Source organism: Myotis davidii, unplaced genomic scaffold (genome assembly GCF_000327345.1).
Source record: "Myotis davidii unplaced genomic scaffold, ASM32734v1 scaffold2987, whole genome shotgun sequence".
Taxonomy (NCBI): domain Eukaryota; kingdom Metazoa; phylum Chordata; class Mammalia; order Chiroptera; family Vespertilionidae; genus Myotis; species Myotis davidii.
In genome coordinates this window covers 40,874-52,915 of record NW_006297588.1, presented here as the reverse complement: position 1 = coordinate 52,915, position 12,042 = coordinate 40,874, and the positions used below count along the sequence as shown (strand labels likewise).

Here is a 12,042-nt window from a genome sequence, read left to right as displayed (position 1 = left end):
CCCGCCCCCGCCCCGCCGGCTGTAGTTTGCCCACGGCTGATCTAGATGAAGCACATACTCTGCTAAGTTCCTCACTTAGATATAGATATAGATATATATATAGAGAGAGAGAGAGAGAATACACACACACACATATGTATGTATGTATTAGGAGGATTGCAAAGTGTGAATTACAGACTTTTGCCATATCAAATCTTATGTAACAAAAATACCATCATCTTTTATATGGTGCTATGAAAACAGATGGAGCAATAAGAAAATTATTTTTTAAAAAGTGGCCTCCTCCTTTGGAAAATATTTTTTCTTTTTTTTTCTTTTTTGTTGTTGTTATGGAAAACATTTTTTATTTGCTGCATTGCAGGACTGGCTAAGGGAAGAAAGAGGAAAAGAATGAGTCAGAGCAGGGTGTGGCTTCAGGGCTGGTGGTGGGTTGAGTCTGGGAGGTGGGCTTGAAAACTGTGAGGGAGAACTGAGCAAATGAAATGGAAAGAAATTGAGAGATTGAGGAAGAAGAAGTTGAGAGAAGGGATTGAAGTGACTTAAAAGGAAGGAGATAGGGCTAGAGATGAAATATTGTTAATCAGTTGGGAGGGAGCCAGGAAACAAGTACAGTGGGAAGAACATAGAGGAAAATTGAAGGGGTTGTGTCTGGAACCAGATGGAGGTGGCCATAGAGAAATCTAGGTAATAGGAGATTAAGGAATATGGGAGAGGACATATAGGAAGAGAGGAGAGCGGAAGGGAGGAAAGAAAGATTGACCATCGAAAGATCAAGAACATAAAGGGAACCAAGTGGGGTAAAGGATGGAGGGATGTGGAGTGCTCGCCCATCAATATATGACGAAGAAAAAATACATTACACTTTTGAACATCCATCCCTCTTCTCCACTGAACTCCTAAATGGGAGACAGAAACTTTGAAATCAGTCCACTTGGATTGCTATCTTCCCATTGACGTGTTTCTTTCTACACTAACCAACTTTGTTCTTTCATAAAACAAAATACCACTTATGGGTCAACAGAGCTAGTACCCAAGGTACATTATTCACCCACCTACCAAGTCTTTGCACTTTTGCAAAAGAATGTCAGTTGAAGAATGACTAGTAAGTAAACCTAATATAGATTGTTTAATTGGGCTGGGGTCTTTTCTTCCAGGTCATGCTATATCCCCTGAAATCCCGAATTACTCCAATGCAAGGCAATGTTTGCATCATTATCATTTGGATTGTGAGCACCTGTGCTGCTTTGCCACATGCCATTTACCAAAAGCTTTACCAAGTGGAGATTGGGTAAGAGAAACACAGAATGGCCAGTGTCTGAATTTCAGCAACCCATGACCTTGAAAGTCTCATGAAATAAGGGGAATGGGATAGGGGCTGGAATAGCACATTTCAAAACATGGGTACAAAAATAAATTTCTCTAAACTGGAATTTACTAAGAGTACTCAAGAGCTCTCATGACAATGGGTTGTTAGGCATACCACTTTCTGTTTGGGGTCCATTGTTTCTGTATATATCATATGAGATGTCTGGAATTGATGAAAACTAAAACTCCCTGCTTTATAATTCTAGTCTTCAGCCCTAGCACACACACAAATAGTAAATATGTCTCTTCCTTAAGGCCTGTCTGCCATATAACACCTGGCTATGGGGCTAAGGGAAAAGGGAAAGTAAGTTAATGTTTCTCTTTCTCTGACTGTCTTATAACCTAGAAACATAACTGAAGAAACTGTATGCCTCCCCAGTTTCTCCTATACTTCAAAATCCACATGGAAATATCTTGACCTGAGCACCTTTTTGCTCTTCTTCATCTTGCCATTGATGGTGCTGATGGTTGTCTATGGTCATGTGGCCAAAAAACTGTGGATCCATAATGCTGTTGATGACATCAACATCCACACCTACATTTGCCAGCGTGGGAAGAAGAAGCAAAGTCTGAAGATGCTAATGATGGTGGTGCTTGTCTACACTATTTGCTGGCTTCCCCTCAACCTCTATCTGGTGCTGCTCTCTAGTGAATCCATCTCAAGCCACAATGGTCTCTACTTCTTCCTCCACTGGCTTGCAATTAGCAGCTCATGCTACAACCCTTACATCTATTGCTGGCTCAGTGATAGCTTCCATATTGAAGTTCAGAAGGTCATAATGGATATCCAGAAGATGCTACTAGATGGAATCAGCCGCCTGAGAGGGGAGCACCGCCAACTGAGCTCTGCCTCACCCACTAACCACCCTGCTAGGATGGATCCCAATCCTGGAGTGCCCAAATTCCCACGATTCAAAGATTTTGATGAGCTACCCAGTCCTCCTCCATCCCCAGAGGTGGAAACCTCCTTTCTCTACCCCCCAGTGCCTAGAGTTTAAGCTGCCCAGACCGCGATAGATTATCCATCCTCAAAAACTCAGATAGGGTGGGACCAAAATAATAAGTTTCATTCATTTTACATGGTCGGGGGAATGGAGGAAGGGGTTGGAATTTGAGGGATGAGGGCCATGTGAGCCACCAAATGTGTCTTACTTGCTCTTTCATTTTCTTCTGTCTGTATTTCCTCCTGTTTCCTTTCCAACATTTTCTTGCTCCCAGCAGTAAGTAAACTGAAGATATTAGATCTTCAGGCTCATCAGAGATGTTTTTTACATAACTCAAAGGAAAGTTACACTATGCCTTGGGTCTCCTAAATTTCATCTCTGATTCTGGAGACTGTTCTCTTCTCCATTTTTGTGTGCCCACCTGGCCATGGCACTTGTGTTCTGACATCTTAGACATTGTCTCAGAGCCCCCAGAGATTACTTATATTTATTTAGCTGAACAAGAGGTCACTGTCCATATTGTGTCCAAAATCTTCCCAGAGAAATAACAGAAGAGAAATTCATAGTTTCTGAAATTTATTTGGGTTCTCTAGGAACTAAGAGCTCCCTATAAATGCAAGTAGTCTTATCTCCTCATGGAAGAATGAGAATGAGAAACCTTACAGGAAAGACAAGGCAGTTAAATGGTTCACTCCACATCACCTGGGTTATTTCTCCAGAATGCAAATACAATAATTTGATGATAGCTTTCCTTTAAATGCAGTGACAATTCAAGTGCCCAAGTTAGTACTGCAAAATCCAAAAATTCTCCCTGTTTCTTGACTCTACATTTAACATACCTTATCTAATGTAAACTTGTACTGTCTATTCTTGCCTTTCTTTTTCTGGAAAAAGAGAAAATGTAATGTGTTCACTGTTGATTTGTTTCCATCCCTCTAGCCTATGAGAATTTCAACTCAAGAGAGATGAGGAGGAAGTAACTATCTGCCATCGCCTTTCATGTGGAGACATTGTTATTAAGGCTCTTTGAAAGGTATAACTGTGTGTGTCAGGAAAATGCCAAGATGAGAGTGTGTTTTTTCTCCTCCTCCCCCTGATTCCTTACTCATATCCTTGTCTGCCCCTTTTCATCTCCTTTCCTCCCCCTCTATCTTCTCTCCCTGGCACTTTCTCCTCCTCTACTCTCTCTGTTCCACCCTTTTCCTTTTCCTCCTCTGCCTCCTACAAATTCCTTCCTTCTTCTTACCCCCTTTCCATGTCTCCTTTGTTCCCTTCCCTTCCTCCTTTCCCCTCTTCTCCCTGCTTCTGCCCATGTTATCTTCTCCCCTCTTCTTCACTTCTTTCCTCATCCCTTAATTATCTTTCATTTTCTTCTCTCTTTACTCCTCTTATTTCAGCTCCAGTTTCCTCATTCCTCCTGAGTCTCTTCCTTCTTTGGCACCCCTTCTCTAATTTGTCCTTCTTTCTTCATTCCTCTATTATCTATTCACCCTTCACTTCTTTGAACTCTGATGCATAGTTTAAACTACTGCTTTCTCCATGCATTTTAATTATTGTTCATCAATTCTCTCCAATATTTCTCTCTTCTCTTATCTTCAGAATTCAGACTTCTCCAACCCTTAGTGGAATCCTGGGGATCTGCACAGCATTTTAGCTTTGTTCATTTCCTCCTCTCCCTCCTTTTCATATTTCACCACCACCTCCAAAGAATCAAAATAACTTCTAAAAAATATAAAATAGCTAATAACTAACAACAACAACAACAGTAAGAACAGACTTTTATCACCACAAGATAACTCTGGAGATTCTTAGAAGTTCCAGGCCCACCTGGCTGGCTTCCGAGTTTTATTGCCCCATTTGCTGTGAACTTCATAGCGACTGACCATAGCAGTACTGAGAACAGGTTATCATCATCTCTTTAGAGTGTATGTGTGTTTCTGCATCAATATCATTCTCCCCACTCATCTTCCCTTTCTTCTCATCTTAATCATTGTCTTTTTACCAAGGACATGTTATTCAAGTCCTTTTAATCCTTCAGTTTCCTCTGAAAAGTGGCAAGCCAGGGGCATAAAGCAGATTAACTGGAGTTTAGCTTCTAGCTAGTCATCCTACCTGATGAAAGCAAAAATTGGCTAATTTGAAGTCAGAACTCCAGGAATCTATGGAAATTTTCCATACTTGCTAAAGTATTGCATCCCTTTTTTAGATCAAGAAAAATTTGAGGGGAAAGAAGTGTAGTTTAATCTCTGCTTCTTTCTATTTTCATTTTCATGAATGAATGTTTTATCTCTTTTCCCTTCCCACTCTCACCACCAAAATAAAAAAAAAACACTAAAAATACTAAAAAGAACTATATTTACATAAGTACAGGACTACATATTTAGAGAAGTCCTGGACTAAATAGATAACCACATCTCCTGGTGGCATCATTGTAAATTGCACATTCACCTTTCAGCTTCAGCTATTTTTGAAATTGGTAGTCTTTGTGAGTGGTGAGCTCTGCTGATATTTTTTTTTTATTTCTCATTATGTAAATCCTCATTCTTCTAAGGACAGATTTGTCTTTCTCATTCTCCTTTTAGCAGGATGGATACATCCCAGTACAATCAGGCTGATGGTCTAAGACTCTGTTTCTTCATGAGGAGAAAGCAGAGTGAAAATGCCCTGAGGTAGCCAGTGCTCCTTGAAGGAATTATACCTTGCTCTGATATGTTTCTTTACCTACTTAGACTTAAGAGAAGTTCAGATAAAAGAGTTGTCATTATAATTTAAATGACTACTGTGCTATTGTATGTTCACTTAGTGCTCTCCTTTCCAGGAACACTCCTCCCTATTCCCACCTTTATCCTCCAAAGAATCAGACACTCCCCCACACACACTTCAGTAAAGCTGAATATCTGGGATGTTCCATGCTTGACAGATGATCCAGCTTGCTGCCTCAAATTTCCCTACCCATCAGCTTTGGTGATATACATGATGCTTGAAGAATTGGGCCCCTTGGTAGTTTGAATTTTTTGTGGGGTTTGCTTAGATTCTTTTCAGCAGCAACTAATCTGAACTCAACACCCAGCCAAGTCTGGGGGTGCTACCATTGTAAGTAGCTTCTGGCTGAGGGGAACTTATTTAATTGGAATATGGTGCTAATGAGTACTAGGTCGTAGGCTCTAACCCATGTGCAGCCATTTAGCTTTGTGGGTTTGAGCATGGTGCTAAAGAACTATGGGATTGTGGTTTCAAAACCCCATATGTGTCTGTTTACAGACTGCACCACTCACCCTGGCCAGCCTTTTTCTGAACATGGGTTATCAGCCATCTGGAAGACCCAGCAAAACTGTTTGAATAGCCCTGCAAAATTCATTTTCACTTCTGAGAAACAGTTTAAAGTGTATTAACTACTGATAGTGTTTTAGCAGTATCACCTTCTTGTCAGAAGGACACCATTTTTTGAAATGTATAGTTGAACAGCAATGATGGATGGGAGAAGTTGCCAAATTATCCTTTTTCGTACATACAAGCCTTTGTCCAAGGCCATGAAACCGTACTGTGGTCTAATCCAAGACATTTAAAGAAATGCTTTGATGAAACTAAGATTTATATGAAGCTGTTCCAATGCCACACCTCACTGGTTATGTTTGGACTAGAGGAATTTATCTCCTGACACATATATCTGAGATGCTGGTAGTCAATTTTAAATGTTACTTATTTGTATATGTATAACATAGATTCACTCTTAGATATTCTGAACTGAAGGCCTTTTTCATTGAAAATTCCCTCTCATCCTGTACTTATCTTTGTGTGTTGTCATACATATACTCACTCACACATATGCATGCATTCACACATATACATAAACTCACACATACACCTATACACACCTACACACATGCACATATGTGAACACAGGAATACACCCACATATATAAGATTACATATATGCGTATACATACAGAAAAAATGTACACAAAGACTTATTATATTTTAAAATAAACGTGGCCAAATCCTTTCATAATGCATATTCCAAATCTAAATTTTAATTTTTAGTCACCCTTTCAGTCAATTATCTGTTTGAGTAAATGAACTCTGTGATCTTTTCAAAACCATCATCATTTTTCTGGGTGATTAGATTACTATTTTGTACATTGTTGTAGATGCTGACACTATGTTATTAAAATCTGGGTAGCACTCACACTTCTAGCTTATAACATGGTAAATGTCCTACTAGCAAATGCATATAATAATACCAATTGGATATTTATTATTCAAAAGAAAATATACTTAATTTTATGCTTAAACACACATAAAAGCAAACCCTTAAATTGGAAGTAGGAACTTGAATACACATGAGCATAAACAATTTATGCACATATAAATTACAAAATGTACACAGAATATACACTATACACAGACAAAAAAAAAAGGTACACATAGAGCTTCAAGAAACCCTTACCATAAAAAGAATCTTGCTGACCCATGCCAGGAAAGAAAAGATTAAATGCCTAAGTTGTAATTTTCTAATACAATGAGGAATTCATAAAGACAATGAGATCTGTGGGCTCAAACTCTTGTTAGCATATATAATGCAGGAAGAACAGAAGGCTGAAGTCCCTTTGCCTACTTTGCGAGGAACTTTTTAAGCTTGGGTGTTACCTATGCTCCAGGAAAGTTACATGCCTTAATATCAGCAAGTGACTACCAAGAATCATAATTACAAATCTGGACCATCTGCTTCCTTCTTTGCCATTGCTGAAGGCTGTTGACATCTCTAGACTATGAGACAAAGCCTCATTGATGGACACTGTCATCCTTCAGGCCATGTGAGGAAGGAAAGGAGATGGAGCCAGTCTGGATAGTTTGAGAGTGGGGGTAAAGTTTATTCTGATAACTCTTGTTCAGAGTTTTCTGTGTCTAGTTCAACCTTCCTGTCCTTGTAATAATAATAGAACTATTTTATATGTGATTATGACTTTGTGATTCTCAAAGTTAAGACCTTTTGGTGTTTTTCAACGTGTTTGTTGTCAATGTTTTTCCCCACATTGAAAAACTAGAAACTGTTAGGGGGTCTGGATAAGACTGCAGATTTCATTTGTAAATATGCTGGTGAATTGGGTAGATGCTCTGAAAAACAACAAAACACTGGAAAGGAGACTTTTTATATTCTAGGAAAAGCTTGATGCTGAAAGAAACAGCATTATCTGGATGCCCAAGGTGGGTACTAGGAAAAACTGTAGATTTTAGCTTGAAGTGCGTATCTTGACATAACAGATACATATTCTGAAGAAAGTGCCCATATTTAGATTTATGTAAATAGGTGTATGTTAGCTAGACAAGTTGAAATGTTATAGCAGAATTTAAAATTAAGGAGTAAATCTAGCTATTCTTTTGGGATTCTATCCTACTAGAAATAAAGTTGTCACTGGTTTGAGTATTTTTATGAAATGATCGAAATGACATCCAGGAGAGATATACAGATCAAGCTGACCCACAAGACCTTTGCTGTAGAGGATTTCCCCACTCAAAATACTGATCTCAAGGTAGTGTAAAGCCTTCATTAATAGTTGGGAAACTCTGAATACTCTTTTTGTTGCTTTAACCAAGAGGTTGTGTTTGTGAAGACCTTTGTACCTGTAACTTGGAACTCAAATAGGAAAGTTTAATATTTAAAAATCCTTTTAAATGCAAATAATAAATATAAAATAACCCGTAAAGAAAGAAAGAAAGGAAATTATCTTTTAGACTGTATAAGGTAGTTAGTGCAGTTTATTATCTACTCCAGCACCTACCTAATCAGTGCTTACTGGACTCTCCATGAGATGAAAATGAACTTGATATCTTAATGACTTTCAGCTTTTCAGCCTTTTCCACTGCTCTGTCCTTGCTCACAAGCTCTATGGAATGATGGAAACATCCTATGTGCACAATTTTATCCCACACTAGATATATGGTGTATATGTCGTTGTAGTGTGGACTGCAAGACTGAAGACTCCCAGGGAAGAACACTGTGAATTTGCCACATTTTCTGTATGCAAGCTGCAATAGCAGTGTTTAAATGGCACAGAAAATAATGCTCCTTGCAAAGATACTGACAAACTGCAATGGGACATCCTGACAAAGGAGAATGAGAGAAGTCTCACCTTGTTCAATAGAAGAATCGACATTATTTTGTGATCCCAATAGGGATACCTGCATTACTTATTTTCTTGTTACTGTGCTTTAAATATGCTCTACTAATGTCCCTATTCCTCTGTACCCTCATTTAATGTTTGAATTTGGATTCTGTGTTGGGTTGGGGAGGGAGCACAGGGTAGGGGATAGTGTAGTGGGGTGGGAGCATGGGAAGTAGGAGTAGATTAGAATATATATGTGTTCACACAGTAAATAAAAATATTTGTTTAAAACACTTCCAAGCTCTTCTTTTTTATTTTTTATTGACTTTTGAGAGAGAGAGAGAGAGAGAAAGGGAGAAACATTGATTTTTTTTTGTTCCACTTATTTATGCATTTATTGGTTGACTCCTGCATGTGCCCTGACTGGGATCAAACCCACAACCTTGGCATATTGGAAGGATGCTCTAACCAACTGAGCGATCCAGCAATGGCCTCAAGCTCTTCTCATATGAGTAGATCTGGTTGGCACGGGGTGAGCTGTTCCTTACATCAGTGGGTATTTATGATCCATAGTACCTACCATAAGTGTCAATTGATTATTGCTGGTGCCAATTCAACATCAACGGGAATCCCCAATTTGGGGTATGGTGTAAAAGAAAACTTTATTCAGTGCAAATATTGATTAAAGCATGGCTGTGAAAACAGCACTACTGTGGAACAGCTCAATAGTGCTACAGCACAGCTGTGAAAACAGGCTGTGAGGTGAACCTGGGGCCAGCCCCTATTCAGCTAAGCAGCTCTGCTCCACTCTGTCTACTCCACACAGGTCTGCTCTGGTCTGGTGAGCCATCTTCAATGTTTCAGTTTCAGCTGGGAAAATGCAGTCTTCAGTCTTCAGCTGGGGAAATGCAGTCTCCCCTCAGAGCCAGAGGGGAGATGGCTTATAAGAAGGGAACTCCCTGGCCCTGGCTCCTGATTGGTTCATCCTCATGCAAATGAGGATGCCAAATCCTCAAAGTTTGATAGATCCAAAAGGCATATCCTGATTGGACAGAGTACAGCCACTCTGCCGGAGCTGCGCAGCTCTTATTGAATGGGGAATCCCAGTCCTATTGGTTGGACTAGGACTCTAGGAACTCCTTTATAAGGGCTGGCTCATATAGCAGCAACACAGTGCAGCAGGAAGTTCAGTGCACAGGCGCACCAGTAAGTGCAGGCTTCTCCCTGAAGTGTAGTTTGCATGTGTGTCTCCTGTGTGGAAATGACTGCTAGGCTCTGGTTTTTGCTGTTGTTCTTGCTGTTTTTGTGTGGTTTTTTGCTTGTTTGTTTGTTTTTTTGTTTATTTTTAGCCACCAGGAGCCCTTCTCAGTTCTCAGGGTATAAGTTAAAAATTATTGAAAAGTTTCTATGTGCTAACCGTATGGGTATTGAAGTGGGAGTGGGTGGGAGTAGAGATATAATGTAGAAGCAAACCTTTTGAACTCTGCTTTGGAAAAGTTTCCTGGTTGGCAAAAGAGACAGTTTGCCCATGAGAACACTAGGGGAGTCAAATCTCCACCTGCTGGTTAGTAACCAGAAAAGCATGTTGGGACCTCTATGGGAAAGTACCAAGCCTCCAAAAATAGGTGGGGTCAAGTCAAGAATGCCCAAAGCAATGAAGATGCCTCACTCAATAAAACCAAATCTAAGAATTCCAAGATTTAAACCCAGTAGGAGAATTTCTAGATGGGAATGAGTATTAACCAAGTGGCTTGAGCATGACACCCTGAATTTACCATTCCTTAAGCATCTTTAGCTTGAATTATCACTGCAATAATCATCCCTAAGCCCCATATGTGCTCTATGCACTTTGTATGCTCTGATCCTTTAAAACGCAGTTGTCTTTTGGAAACCTGTAAGCTTCCCTCAGATATGCTAAAGGAAAACAATTGGGAAATACACACGCACTAAAAAAGCATAAATACATGTTAACAAATTCCCAATATCAGATCCCATAGTTTCCAGCTTCCACCCTAACATATGTGTATGTGTGTATGTGTATGTGTGTGTGTGTGTGTGTGTGTGTGTGTGTGTGTGTGTTGAGAGAGAGAGAGAGAGAGAGAGAGAGAGAGAGAGAGATAGCTACATCAAGGTCCAAGACGGATTCCCTCCGATTTGTCTTTGCTTGAGGGTCATTATAATAATACCGGCTATATAAGAGCACCCTCCTAAACAAACATATCTTATAAGTATTGCCCCACTATAAGTGCCCCCACAATGTCATATGGATCAAAAGTTATTTTACTATTCAAAGATACATGAATTTATTATAATAACACAGTGCCTTCTTGTTAAAACACCTGATATAAACAAACTTTAAGACTTAATTCGAAAACAAAGCATGACAGCACAATAAACATTGACAATATTCTGTCAATACAAAAGCATTTTAAATTTTAAACAAAACCAGAATGTGTAGAACATTTTGATATTAGCAAAATCACAAGAAAGTTTTGCAATTTCTTTTTTTCAGTGACCTCTAATTTTATGCTCTAACATAAAATATTTAAATCTGTTAAATGTTTTTACCGAGACAGATCCTTAGTTTTTTTAATTAGGTTTAATTTAATAAAGAACAGTGCTGTGTAGATACAGTGATGGGAATGATGCAAATCAAAACGATAATGAGGTACCATCTCAAACCTGTCAGAATGGCTATCATCAACAAACGACAAGTGCTCCTGAGGATGTGGAGAAAAGGGACCCTGGTGCACTGCTGGTGGGAATGCAGACTGGTGTAGCCACTGTGGAAAACAGTGTGGAGTTTCCTCAAAAAATTAAAAATGGAACTCCCATTTGACCCAGCAATCCTACTTCTAGGAATATATCCCAAGAAATTAGAAACACCAATCATAAAGGAGATATGCACCCCTATGTTCATAGCAGCACAATTTGAGGTGGGAATGTCCAGGAAGAGATCAATGGGGGGAAAAGGAGACATATGTAATACTTTAATCAATTAAGAATAAAAAATGAAAATGAATAAGGAACACAATTTAGAAAAACTTGCATTCATGGTATGGTTATCCTATATAATAAAAGGCTAATATGCAAATTGACCCAACGGCAGAACGACCGGTTGCTATGATGTGCACTGACCACCAAGGGGCAGATGCTCAATGCAGGAGCTGCCCCCTGGTGATCAGTGTGCTCCCACAGGGGGAGCGCCGCTCATCCAGAAGCCAGGCTCACAGCTGACAAACACAGGGGCAGTGGCAGGAGCCTCTCCTGCCTCCGCTGCAGCACTAGGATGTCTGACTGCCAGTGGGGAGCGGGCCTAAGCTGGCAGTCGGACATCCCCCAAGGGCTCCCAGACTGCGAGAGGGTGCAGGCTGGGCTGAGCCCCCCCGGCCCCCCTCAAGTACATGAATTTTTATGCACTGGGCCTCTAGTTTTATAATAACCATCTCAGCAATTTTGTTAATAGATTTTTATTTCATTATTAATAATTTTATATGAAGAAGTAATTGTGTGGGATATTATTTGGAGAGGCCACTTAAAACTTCCATATTTTCCTTCTATGTATTTCTCATAATAGATTTTTTAATCCATCTGTATTAATTGGTTAGATGACATGCAAGCAAATTGTC

The 12,042-nt window shown here is 39.6% G+C and overlaps 1 protein-coding gene across 3 annotated transcripts in view; it reads left to right on the top strand.

The window, feature by feature from the left end:
* Positions 1 to 8,706, top strand: part of LOC102756900 (probable G-protein coupled receptor 83) — a 16,884-nt gene extending 8,178 nt beyond the window's left edge. Inside the window, exons 3-5 of one of the 3 annotated variants that reach the window (XM_015570191.1) lie at positions 1,155 to 1,288; positions 1,712 to 2,321; positions 3,249 to 8,706. In XM_015570191.1, coding sequence (XP_015425677.1) covers positions 1,155 to 1,288; positions 1,712 to 2,321; positions 3,249 to 3,278 — 774 coding nt within the window. In that variant the 3' untranslated portion in view covers positions 3,279 to 8,706. Of the gene's footprint in view, positions 1 to 1,154; positions 1,289 to 1,711 lie in introns of all 3 variants that reach the window. The other 2 variants (XM_015570192.1, XM_006773302.2) reach the window with 2 other exon arrangements.
* The last annotated feature ends 3,336 nt before the right edge of the window (positions 8,707 to 12,042 follow it).